Source organism: Sus scrofa, chromosome 6 (genome assembly GCF_000003025.6).
Source record: "Sus scrofa isolate TJ Tabasco breed Duroc chromosome 6, Sscrofa11.1, whole genome shotgun sequence".
NCBI lineage: Eukaryota > Metazoa > Chordata > Mammalia > Artiodactyla > Suidae > Sus > Sus scrofa.
In genome coordinates this window covers 81264264-81277154 of record NC_010448.4, presented here as the reverse complement: position 1 = coordinate 81277154, position 12891 = coordinate 81264264, and the positions used below count along the sequence as shown (strand labels likewise).

At 47.4% G+C, this 12891-nt stretch overlaps 1 protein-coding gene across 3 annotated transcripts in view; it reads left to right on the top strand.

Annotated features, from left to right (window-relative positions):
• The window catches only part of TCEA3 (transcription elongation factor A3), a 37552-nt gene extending 27748 nt beyond the window's left edge, over window positions 1-9804 (top strand). For all 3 annotated transcript variants that reach the window (XM_021095523.1, XM_021095524.1, XM_021095525.1), the window contains 3 exons: window positions 4184-4330; window positions 6292-6363; window positions 8633-9804. In XM_021095523.1, coding sequence (XP_020951182.1) covers window positions 4184-4330; window positions 6292-6363; window positions 8633-8641 — 228 coding nt within the window. In that variant the 3' untranslated portion in view covers window positions 8642-9804. The remainder of the gene's footprint in view (window positions 1-4183; window positions 4331-6291; window positions 6364-8632) is intronic.

Below are 12891 nucleotides of genomic sequence, written 5' to 3'. Positions count from 1 at the left end.
AGCCTTGCCCACAGCTGGGAGACAGTGGCTTATGACTCAGTGAAGATGAGCCAACGGCTTCCTTAGCCGGACGGTCTGAGACTCCCCACCCCTCAGGGACTCCGGACCATCAGCACAGTGAACACGGCTCATGTATTCAGCACTGTGCTAAACGCATTAGGTGCATTGGCCAATTCTAGCTTCACACCAACTAAGGAAGAAATGTTTCTATCTGCATCTTATAGATGAGGATTCTGAGCCCCAGAGGACTTAGCTGATTTGCTTATGCACACAGCTAGAAGATGCTGATGCCGGGAGCCAGGCTGTCTGGCCCCAGAGCACCTGCCCCTCCCTGCTTGATGATCTGCCTCCCTCTTCTGCCTTGCTCAGTCTGTATCACCCAGCTCTGTGCCCAAGCCAGAATAGGAGCCTCTGACTCCATGGTGGGGAGACAGACATGTATATAGATCTGTGTAACACAGAGGTAGCGGTGCCATGATAGACCCACTGAGGGAACTTACAGGAAGGAAGGATTGACCCAGTTCAAAGGAGTCAGCAAAGGAAGGAAAAGGGAACAAGCCTGTCTGAGGGAGCAGTGCAGTGGTTAGAAGCTCGGGGAGCTGTGTCAAACTGCCTGAGTTTGACCTCTGCCTCTGCAACTTAGCTGTGTGATCTTAACCTATTTGTGCCTCAGTTTTCTTATCTGTAAAATGGGTATAATAGCAGCAGCTATCTCATGAAGGAGGGAATGAGTTAATACATGTGAAGTGTTTAGAAAGTTAGTGTAAGTAAAGCCCTCCCCAGAAATAGCATATGTTAGGCCCATTTTCCAGCCATTTCATGTAACCCTCATCGCAGAGCTATCAAAGAGGACATATTAGGAGTTCCCCTTGTGGCCCAGCAGGTTAAGAAACCGACAAGTATCCATGAGGACACAGGTTTTATCCCTGGCCTCAGTCAGTGGGTTAAGGATCCAGTATTGCCTACAAGCTGTGGCGTAGGTCACAGATGCAACTTGGATCCCACGTTGGTGTGGCTGTGGTATAGGCAGACAGCTGCAGCTCCAACTTGACCCTTAGCCTGGGAACTTCCATGTGCTGCAGGTGTGGCCCTAAAAAGAAAAAGGACATATTATACCCACTTTATGAACGAGAAAGCTGAGGCCACACTCAACTATTAAGTGACAGATGAGGATTTGCTCCCACATCTGTTTATTTCAAAGTTTATATCTTAGAAAAACCTTTGCACACCCTCGGATATGAGTGGCTCTGATCCCAGGGTTAACTCAGGGGACTGACTGCCAGCACCTGGAGCTGGCACTGATACAGTGCTACTGAATCCAGGTGGCCCAGAGAAGGGAAGGGAAATTCACTGAGGTCCTGGAGTCTGTGTGTGCCCCACAAACTATCAGTAAGGGTGTGGCTCGATGTATTTGTGGTGTGGGTATGTAGATGTGTGTGATACAGTGTATGTGCCTATGGTGTGTGTGGTTAATGTATAGTGGGTATGTGGTGTGTGTGTTACATAGCGTGGGTATGTACATTTTCCTGAGAAGAGGGTTCGTTGCTTTCCTCAGATACCCAAAATAACCAAGAGCCATGGCTTTAGGAGGAAATGGAGAACTTGGCACAGGTGGATCTAGGTTATCTTTTTGCTTAATTTATAATATCTGATCTGGAGTTCTCTTATGGCACAGCGGGTTAAGGATCCAGTGTTATCATTGCAGCAGCTCAGGTCACTGCTTTGGTGCTGGTTCAGTCTCTGGCCTGGGAACTTCCACATGTGCAGTGTCATCTCCTTATTTTCCTCATTTTTGGCCATATTTTTTATGTTACTGTTCTGACTCCATGTGTCTTTGATGCTGCCTTCAAATGAGGCAGGAAGAAATAGGTACATGGACTGGGGAGTGGATAGATTCTTTTTCTGTTCTCTATTTCTTTTTTATTTTAATTGAAGTGTAGTTTATGTACCATTCTCTGTTTCTTGGCTGGCACACAAGACACTCCACAGTCTGACCCCCAGCCCCGTCTCCATACTCCTCACCTTGAACCCACTCCAAATACTCTTCCCCAAATGTGTTCTTCTTGTCCTCTGATCTTTTGCATTCCCCCTGGGAAGTCCTGATTATCTTTCAAGACTGATGAAAATGTCAGCTTCTTTAATGAGCCTTCCTGCCCCCAGGCTTTCCCTGAACTTTGTATACTTTTGCTTTAGTCCCTCCTACATGATCTTGCAATCTTGTCTAAATGCTTGGCTATTCTACTAGATTAGCATTACCTGGGACAGGAAACAAATATATCTGATTCCTTAGAACTTGGAAGCAAAGCTGTGCTGGAGCCAGTTCCTACCATCTCAAGAGAGATGATTATGTGAAGCTATTCCCAACTTTGCCTTCAGTTATATCACATCAGTAACCTGAAATCGCTGTGGTGGGAGTGGTTTACACCATGGAAATAGGTAAATGCTACAAAGTCGGCCACCCCTATGGCCAAAGCCAGTTTACCAGCATATCAGTATAGTTAAAGGCATTCAAGAAATTGACATCCAGGAGTTCCCCCTCATGACACAGTGGGTTGAGGATCTGGCATTGTCGCTGCTGTGGCTCTGGTTGTTACTGTGGCATGGGTTTGACCCCTGGCCCAGGAACTTACAAAAAAAAAAAAAAAAAGAGAGAGAAAAAAAGAAAGAAAGAAAAAAAAAAGGAATTGAGGAGTTCCCACTGTGGTGCAGCAGGATCAGTAGCGTCTCTGCAGCACTAGGACACAGGTTCTATCCCCAACTAGCACAGTGGGTTAAAGGATCTGGTGTTGCTGCAGCTGTGGTGTAGGTCACAACTATAGCTTGGATCTGATCCCTGGCCCAGAAACTCCATATACCATGGGGTGGCCAAAAAGAAAGAAAAATTGACATATAATACATTTTGAATGAACAAATATACTGTGCTCTGGAAAATCCCCCAACGTTAAAGTCAGCTGCTTTTTGCTTATATGACCTGGGGTTGACTTGTTTTTGCATATACCCCTGCCATTGCTTAGGACATAGTCCTTGAATTGATACAGTAGGACTTACACATTTGCATACACTGGGATAACTTTGGGGCACTGGTAAAAATGCATATTCCTGGGCCTGCCCTTAGAGTTTTGGATTCATAGGAATCTGCACTTTATCAAGAAGCCCAGTGGGGGAAAAAATGTAATTGTAATGTATAAATGTAAGGATAACCTGACCCCCTTGCTGTACAGTGGGAAAATAAAAAAAAAAAGAAGAAGAAGAAGAAGCCCAAGTGGTTATGAGGCAGCAGTCAGCACACTGAAATCGTTTGCCCTCTGTGCCAGTGCTGTTCTCCATGGTTTAAGGGTCAGGCTGGATGGCAATAATTAAAACGTTAGCCAGTGCCAAATCCTCTTTTCATGTTAGCTTCAGCCATCCTCCTCTCCCCAAGTCGACACTAACTAGAGCTCTCTCCAATTTGAGTGTTCCCCTCTCTGCTTTCTTCTGGGAGAAGTTCAAGGTAAGTCAAATGGCCAAGGGCATGGACAGAAGAGGGAAGGACCTAGATAATGCATACACTGAAGGTCAGCTGTGAGCTGCCAGGAGACAGGAGGCTCTGTCTGAAGGAACTTACAGAAAAAGACGTATCCAACCAGTCACAGGGGAGCCGAGTTGTGTGAACCAGGAGCTTCAAGTCCTGCTTGGGTGGGGGTAGCAACGGGTCATATAGTTGAGACCAAGGTTCCCACCAGGCGGAATGGTGTGACTGGGCAGTGATCATAGCTCGGACTGGCTCTGAGTCAAGTCCACACTGGAAGGACAAGGGGAACTCATAAATCCGGTAGTCAGTGGGCAAGTCAGCTCAAGCAGGGAGGTTCAAGCAGGTATCCAAGGTCCTGGTAGGCATTGTGAGCACCAGATCTGACCAAAGGTACACAAGAGTGTTGATCCTGGGCAGAAGCTGTTTGCCTTTTCTCTCCTGTACGTGCCTAGTCAGAGCCCTAGGGTGTGACCTTCCACCCAAAGGCAGAATGAGGATCCTCTGGTAAAGCCTTCTCCCAGCTAGAGAGGTTTGGGCCTCTGTCTAGCTCCTCATACTCAGTCCAGCATGTTCCCCCTTCCTCTGTTCTGTGTTCAGGCTTTGTAGAAACTGGGTGTAGGGTGGGGTTCCTGGGTCTCCCCGGCCCTGAAGGGCAGATTCATTTCTCTCCAGGAAATGGCCAGTGATGAGCTGAGGGAACTGAGAAACGCCATGACCCAAGAGGCCATCCGTGAGCACCAGATGGCCAAGACGGGCGGCACCACCACTGACCTCTTCCAGTGCAGCAAATGCAAGAAGAAGAACTGCACCTATAACCAGGTATGAGGGTTGGGGAGGAAGCTACAGGGGCACAGAGGTGGAACACCAGGAGGAGTTTAGGGAGGAATTCCTGCTGTAGCATAGCGGTAGCAAACCCGACTAGTATCCATGAGGATGTGGGTTCAATCCCAGGCCTTATTCAGTGGATTAAAAATCTGGTGTTGCTCTGAGCTATGGTATAGGTCACAGACGTAGCTTGGACCGTACATCACTGTGGCTGTGGTGTAGGCCGGCAGCTGCAGCTCTGATTCAACCCCTAGCCTGGGAACCTCTATATGCCGCAGGTACAGCCCTAAAAAAAAAAAAAAAGAAAAAAAGTGGGGTAGGGGTGATCTTAGGGATAAGCCAGAGGGCAGAAAGGGCTCAAACTCTAGGCTGCAGAGAGAAGGGCAACTCTAGGCTGCAGAGAGAAGGGCAAGTCTTGGTACACCAACATGATACATCCATGGCCTCTAGTAAAGATGCATGTAGAATCACCCAGATCTGTGTCTGTGATGCTTGGCCAGCATGTTCTAGCCTGCCCTGAAGCAAGATTAAGAGGGACCAGACTCACAGGACGCAGAACTTCTGGACAGTCACAGATGATTGGAAGGGAACTTAGCAATCCAAACTCTGCTCCCTCGCTTTACACACAAGCAGAGGAGAGGCTTTGCAGTTTTGTCTAAAGTGGCAAAGATATAGTCAGTGGCAGAGATAGTAATAACCCAGATCCAGACCTTTCTGCCTGCAATACAGCTACCTTGGTAGAAAGCCTAAAGTCTTTAGTCCCAAGTCGGAAGGGTGAAGACCGCTGCCTTGGCATGGGGTGCCGTGGAAGGCTGTGGAGGCCTCTTCGCTGAGACTTAAACCCTCCTCCTGTTTTGGGGGTGCACATAGTATGCCCTTGGGGCACCAATATTCTTATATTGTAATTGGTGCCTTGTCATTCTAGCATTCTATTCATTCTCCTATCTGCTCATCAATCAGGATTTATCAGAGCACTTGCCCACGGGGATCTGTGGCTACAGCAGAAATAGTCATCAGGAGTCCCTCCCAGAACTCTGATTCGGGAATCTGGAGATGCGTGTGCGAGATTCTGCTCCCTTCCAAGCACATTCCCCCTTAGAGGATGTGCCTCCCATGTGACTCCCATAGGAAGTCAAATGCCCATTCACAAAGTTCTCTCTCCACAGAGAGACCCCAGTGTTATCCTGACTCAGGGATCATTGCTCTCCAGGGACAAGCTCTGCTAAGCCATGTCCTCCTGGCCCACTGCTGGGCACACTCATTAGCTGAGGGACTCCCTCCCACTGCACAGACTCCAGCTGACATCTGCATAGCTGAGTGTCTGCATAGTAACAGTTTGCTCCATGTCACGGCCATCCAGGGTTGGCTGTAGAAAATCAGACCAGCAATGTTAAATCCGGAATTGCCAGGGATTTGCTGTGGGAAGCCTGGTTTCTGCATCTGCGTGGTTTGATTAAGGGGATGAGAAACTAGAAAAAAACATTAAATGTTCCCAAAGATCTTCAAATCCCTTTTCCCCTCTGGGCCTCAGTTCTTCTATCTGTAAAATAAGGAACAAACTAGATGAACCCTAAGGTTCGTCCAGCTCACTCAGTTCTGAGAGAGGGACATCTAATAGGATGGGTTTGGGAGGGAGTCAGAGAGTATTTCCAGTAGAAGATGAGCCTTGAAGCAAGCGAGGAGAAATCACATCAGAAGCTTTAACAAGGGTGAGAGTGCAAAGGTCGGGTTGAGCCAGTGAGATGCTGGGAGTGACCTGATGAATCTTCAAGAGGAGAGGAAAATATAGGTATACACAGCGGAGTTCTTGGTGATAAGGGAATTGCCAAAGTGGGGTGGGAATAATGGTGCCAATTTCTGGGATTTGGACCTACTTCTATAGACAGTGGGAGCCACGGGCGGTCCAAGATAGGGGAGTGACTTCACGACTGGTCCCCTCTCTCGTTTTCTCTCAGGTGCAGACACGCAGTGCTGATGAGCCCATGACTACCTTTGTTTTATGCAATGAATGTGGCAATCGCTGGAAGGTCTGTATCTTTCTTCCTCCCCTGCCATCTACAGATGCTCCCCCATACAAGGAGTACCATGCCCACAGCCCAGAAGGGCCTCATACATGGGGGCTAGCCGACCTGCACAGAGCAGGTCGGCAGAGCTGGAGACAGTGGTGTGTTGCTGGGGAGGCAGGGACAGAGTGCATGTGTTTGTGCATGTTTTTTGTTTTGGAAAGCACCCAGTTGGGGTGGGGAGAGCAGCCCACATTTTATCACAGGATGGGCAAGTCTGTCATTTGAACACAGATGGAATCAGCCTTCTGAGATCCACAGAGAGGAGGAAAAACAATAGCACTTTGCATTTGGACCACACCTCTCTGCACAGCACTTCCACAGATGGTATTTCCTTGAACCTGGTCCCAGCCAAAGATGAGGGGCCAACTGAACCCCATCACAGGTGTATTGCCCCTAAATGCTCCCAGGTCATCCTCCCCTCCTAAGGCAGCTCTGGAAAAGCCTTATGTTACCCAAGGCTGTAACCTGGGCCACCCCACCTCCTGCAAAGGCAGGAGTTTTGTTTTCAGGCATGGGAGCCAAGCAAAGACTCCTTCCGAAGTGCTTCTTCCTGCCTCATCTGAAACAGCCTAGTGTGGTCACACGATTAATGTCCCCTTCCAGTGTCATCTGATTTGCATGTGTGCTCTGTGCTGTCTGGGCTACCAGGCAGGCTGCAGGTGCTCCAGAAGTTGTAAGGTACTTAGCAAGGAGCAGGAATGAGCATGGGAGTTGGGAGCCTTGGCTTCAGGTCTGCATTCTGCCCTACTCACTGTGTGACCCTGAGCGTGTCACTCACCTCTCTGAGCAAAAGGGAGATGGTAATGCCTTTCTCCTATGGTTGATGTGAAGATCATCACATATGCACAGACACTTCGCAAACAACCGTGAGAAATGTTCCTTGATAATATTTCTCTAACTTTCAGATGAGGAAATTGACCTACTGAAATAGTTATTGAGCATAAAGTCACAGGGTTTGGAGCACTGAAAGACAGTGCTCCAAATTCCTGATCGACTGAGTTTTCGACAACTTTCAGAAGGGGCTCCACAGCCTTGAGGCCTCATATTTTTTAGGGTAAAAGTCAGATGATTATGTATTTTTCTTTGATTCACTTATTGAGCACTTAGGAATGGGCCCAGTGTACTGGCCTACAGATATAGAGATGGGTTTTGTAATCAAGTTCAACTACTAACTTTTATCACTTACGAAGTGATACGGTCACTTGCTACGTGACCTGAACTCTCTAGGCCTGGATTGCCTGATCTGTAAGGGTAGCAATACCTAGCCCACAGAGCTGTTTTGAGGATTAGAGAAGATAATACACGTAAAGAATTAACAAGGCCTCTGATAGCTCATACGGTGTCTTTGTCAAATTAGAAAAAGGGATCCTTGCCTCCAGGTATTCACAGCCTTGCACCAGGGTACAAAGCTTGGCAAAGAGAGCAGGGGGTGAGTTTCAGCCCCAATCTGCCCCTTTGGCCAGACTCTCTTGTGCAGAGAACAACCTGTACAGCCATACACAAGAGCCCTGAGCACATATGCGCCTGGTACATGGAAACTACCATTCTTAATATTCTGTATTTGTTACCTATTAGTATTATGGGAGCTTGGGCAAGTTGTTTACTCTGTGTCAGTTGCTTCTTGACCTGTGAAAATGGAAGTGATATTATCCCTATCTCACAGAGTGACAGTGAAGATGAAATATATTAATATAAATATATGTTAATACTACCCAGCCCAGAGTAAGTGCACAAGAAATGTGTAGCTCTTATGTTACTGTTGTGCAAAGGACATTCTGTATGCTCCAAATCCTGCTCCTCCCTCCTGATTCCTGGAGAGAAATTGGAAGTTGGAAGTTGGAGAGGCAGGTCCCACTAGAGGTGTCAGCTACATGGTTTCTGACAAAAATTTTAGGTAGTGTCCATTGCCATGTGGAAGGCCTAACGTCTAACCAAGTTATTGGTAATAATCATGGTGATATTTCGGGGCATAAATCGAGAGCCCATCACATGTCTGGCATCGAATTTCCATTCATTACCTGCTATCCTTTTCTGCATTGGTCGGCATTATGATCCCATTTTACAGATGAGTGAGTTGTTCGGGGCCACAGCACTAATAATGGCAGAGATGGGATTTGGACTCTGGCCTATGTAGCTCCACACCCCCCCTTCCTTTTCCTGTCCCCTCCACCCGCCTCAGCCTCCCTGAGCGATGTGAAGAAAGCTCATTGTTGCCTTTTTGGTTTTGTAGTTCTGCTGATAGAACCACCAGCCAGAATTTCAATGAACAAGGTGAGGAAGAACAAAGAGAAAGCACTAAGCCGTCGTGACTGGAGAAAAATAAATATTAAAATGAAGAAAAATGCTGAACTCTGAACGGACCATTAGGATCAGAGGGAAAATTCGTTTGCAAATTCGTTCAGTTATTGATAGTGATTGGTGAAGAGAGGGATGCTAGTAGGGGTATCACGTTAAGCCCATGTTGACAAACCCTTTGTAGAAACTCAGAGACTTCAGAGCCGTATCTTTGACAGTGGCTGGCAGACCTTTGCTCTGCGTCCCTTCCCTCACATCTGAACCTCTCAGCCTCTTCTGAGTTGAAAAATACCAGACTGATTCAACTCTTACCCACTCCACACTGGGTCTGCCTATATGGACAAATGGCAGATATGACTTCTGCATCATGTAGAGAGATTTTTTCCCACCCCTCATCTCTTCCCAAACTCAGCTGTTCCTGTTCTTAGCTGGCTCTGGGAGCCTTCAAGGACTCCAGACCTGGTCCCTCTAGGCACAGCGCATGTTTTCTTGAGCTGAGGGTTTCTGACACCCAAATTTGGTGGCCCACAGGAGGTCCTGAGTCTTGGAACCTGTCCAAGCTCTGGCAGTGCGTTCCTCCTCACAGCTCTGTTTGGCCCAGGCTACAGAGGAAATCTGCAGGACACAAGGGGCCTTGTTGTGCTTCTCCCATAATGAAACTGGCTTGCTTTTTCAGCTGATAGGAACTTTAGACCAAGCTGGAACCTTCTGGAAAAGCCTTGGGAGCAGGTCTGGTGGGCTTCTCCTGGGTCTCAGCCTCTGACCATCCCTGGCCTTGGGGCAGCCCCAGGCAGAGCCTCCTGGATTCTTTTTTCTAAAATAGATAACACGTAGGAGGTTGTGAACTGCTGGGGGCTCAAGCAAGTCATTTAACATCTCTGAGCTGTTTCCTTACCCATAAAAATGGAGTAGTGCTAGTACCTGCCTGATAGGGTTTCCACTTACACTGGTTCACTTAGGGTAGCTGTTGGGATAACTTCAGCCCGTTTCTTATGTGCCCTGGCATTGTCCACTCTGGAATTTATCTGTTATCACCTTCCTCCTTCCCCCACCAAGTGCCTCCTCCTGTAGATGAAGCCTGTAAATAAACTGTGTACAGAAACCTGCCACCATCTCCAGCTTTTCAGCATGCAAATTTGGGGTGGGTCCTTTGGAGGAATTGAAAATCCTCTCACAGAAGATACAATACGCACAGCCCATAAATGGCAGGTCTAGGACCGAAACCCAGGTCTTCTGCTTCCTGTCATTGTGCTCGATGCTGTGAGAGATTCAGGATCTTAGCCCCTACCTTCCAGGAATTTCCAGCCTGGCAAGGAAAGAAACCACAGGCACAGACCTCCATACCAGGCCGGATGTGATAGATGCCTGAGGTATGACCATTACCCACAGAAGTGTGGAGGCCTGTTACTTAAATACCCAGGAGCTTCTTAAACTTTAATATGAGTGGGAATCCCCTCGGGGTCATGCAAAAATGCTTATTCTGATTCAGTGGGTCTGGAGTGGGGTCTTAGATTTTTTTTCGTTTCTGACAAGCTTCCAGGTGATGCCAGTGCTGCCGGTCCACAGACCACACTTGGAGTAGTAAGGGTTGAGATACCCAGATTTTTCTCTGCTTTATATAATCTTCCATCCAAATGTCTAGAAATCAAAAGCAAAATGAAATACAGAGTTGCCACTGTGGCACAGTGGAAACAAATCTGACCAGTAACCATGAGCTTGCAGGTTCAATTCCTGGCCTCACTCAGTGGGTTAAGGATCCGGCATTGCTGTGACTGTGGTGTAGACTGCCAGCTATAGTTTCGATTAGGCCCCTAGCCTGGGAACATCCATATGCCGCGTGTGTGGCCCTAAAAAGCAAAAAAAAAAAAAAAAAGAAAAAGAAAAGAGAAGAAAAAAGCAACACGAAATAGCCACTACTAGTAATATTATAATGTTAATAAATGTTACTTTGGGGCTTTTTAAAGATGGCACCCATGGGTGATCTTCAGCAGTCGCAGTCTGAATATCCACTGAGGTCCCAGTAGGGTAGGGATTTCAGCATAGGAAAAAATACAAAACTGAATCTCCACCCTCAACAGCCTTACTGTTTATAAAGGAGATGAGTCAGATTAAATGGCAGAAGAACAAGTCGGCTCCAGTTCGCGCCTCTATACAGTACACATCCCCATTCACAAAAGGACACAGAAAAGCATGAATAGGCCTCAGACTGGGTTCATCAGCAGGCGTCGGTTCCCTCCCCACTGTCTTCCTGTGTCCACTCTGGACCCACTCCAATGCATGCTCTCCACTGCGCTGACCAGAATAAGCTTTTCTTTTTTTTTTTTTTGTCTTTTTAGGGCCTCACCCAGGGCATATGGATGTTCCCAGGCTAGGGGTCGAATCGGAGCTGTAGCCACCGGCCTACACCAAGAGCCGCAGCAACACCAGATCCGAGCCGCATCTGTGACCTACACCATAGCTCATGGCAACGCCGGATCCTTAACCCACTGTGCTGGGCCAGGGATCGAACCCGCAACCTCATGTTTCCTAGTCAGATTCTTTTCCACTGCGCCATTATGGGAACTCACAGAATTAGCTTTTCAGAACTGTGCATCTGATCATGTTACAGCCCCCCACTCTAGCACCCCCATTTACAACCTTTGATTTTTTTTTCCCCACTGCTCTTGGCAGGGCCTACAAGACCCTGCAGGGCTGGCCTCTGCCTCCCTCCACATACTTTGTGCTCCAGCTACACTGGCCATACTGTGCTTTTCCTTCCTTGTCACATAGGCTGTTGGCTGGAACACATGGTTTAACCCCATCTCCTTCCTATCAAAGATAAAGAGGGTGCGAGCTGCAAGGGAGTTTGAGTTAACTTATACCACCCTGTAAGTCTTAGGGGAAGGGAAATTGTTACCTTATAGGAGGAAAGGGACAACATTAGGTGAGGTGAAACAGAGAAACAGGGTGGTTGGATGGAGGAGAGAAGGTTTCACCAGAAAGGTTGTGGTCAAAAGACTTTGAAACAAAAGTCTCAAGATCCTATGACCAGCTTTGAAGATTATTTCAAATGTTACAGAAACTGGAGTTTCCATTGTGGCTCAGCAGGTTAAGAACCCCACTATGGGGTTGGAGTGGCAGGGGGAGGAAGCAGAGCAGGGACAGTCTCTTACATCCCTTTGCCTGTCTTCTGTCAACTAGTATCCGTGAGGATGCTGGTTTGATCCTTGGCCCTGCTCAATGGTTAAGGATCCAGTGTTGGCACAAGCTGCAACATAGGTCCCAGATCTGGTGTGGCTGTGGCTGTGGTGTAGGCTGGTAGCTGCAGCTCCAATTCGACCCCTAGCCTGGGAACCTCCATATGTCGTGGGTATGGCCCTAAAAAGACAAAAACCAAAAAAAAAAAACCAAAATCAAATGTTACAGAAACCTAGCTGCGTTGGTGGTAGAGTATGAGCATGGCTGCCTTCCAAATGTTACAGACCTGAAATACTATAGAGAAGTCTTTCTTAGTAGTTTGATCCAGACTCCCAAAATTCTGTCCTTAGCTCTGAGGTATTTTGAGCTTGAGACTTAAGTCACCTAGTGCCTATCTAGATATTTCTTCCAAGTATCCCACTGGCCCTCTCAAAACAATCACAAACTGAATTCACATCTTCTCCTTCTTAAACCCACTCTTCTGTCTTCTGTCAACTAGTTCATTACTGAGAACCATCTTTGACCCTTTCCCTTTGCCCTTGTCCTTGTATCAGTTACCAGTTCTATAGGCTCTCCCGTGCCCAGACTTTCTCTCCATTGCTGTCACCATCACCATTTTCCCTCAGGTCTTCTTTTTTCTTGGACTGATGCGAAAGCTGCCTACTCATCTCCCAACTCAAAGCATTTCCTGCCTTACCACCGATGAGCCTTGCATGGCTCCAAGCATCATTCTCCTAACCATTTTAGTGATTTCCACCAGCTAACCTTAGTTTGACTTTCAAAGCTCCCCTCTACTGCCTTCTGCCTGTCTTTAGTGGTTTATCTTCCACCTCTGCTGCTCCTTATGCTCTAGCCTAAGGGAGGTATTTGTCCTGTTCTTGAAAACCTGATGGGCCTTCCCATCTGTGACTGCCTATTCTGATTCCCTCTCCTCCACCCCAATTCAACTCTTACCCATTCTTCAAGGCTCACCTCAGATACACATCCTCTATGAAGTCTCCTCTGATCCCCTCGCCA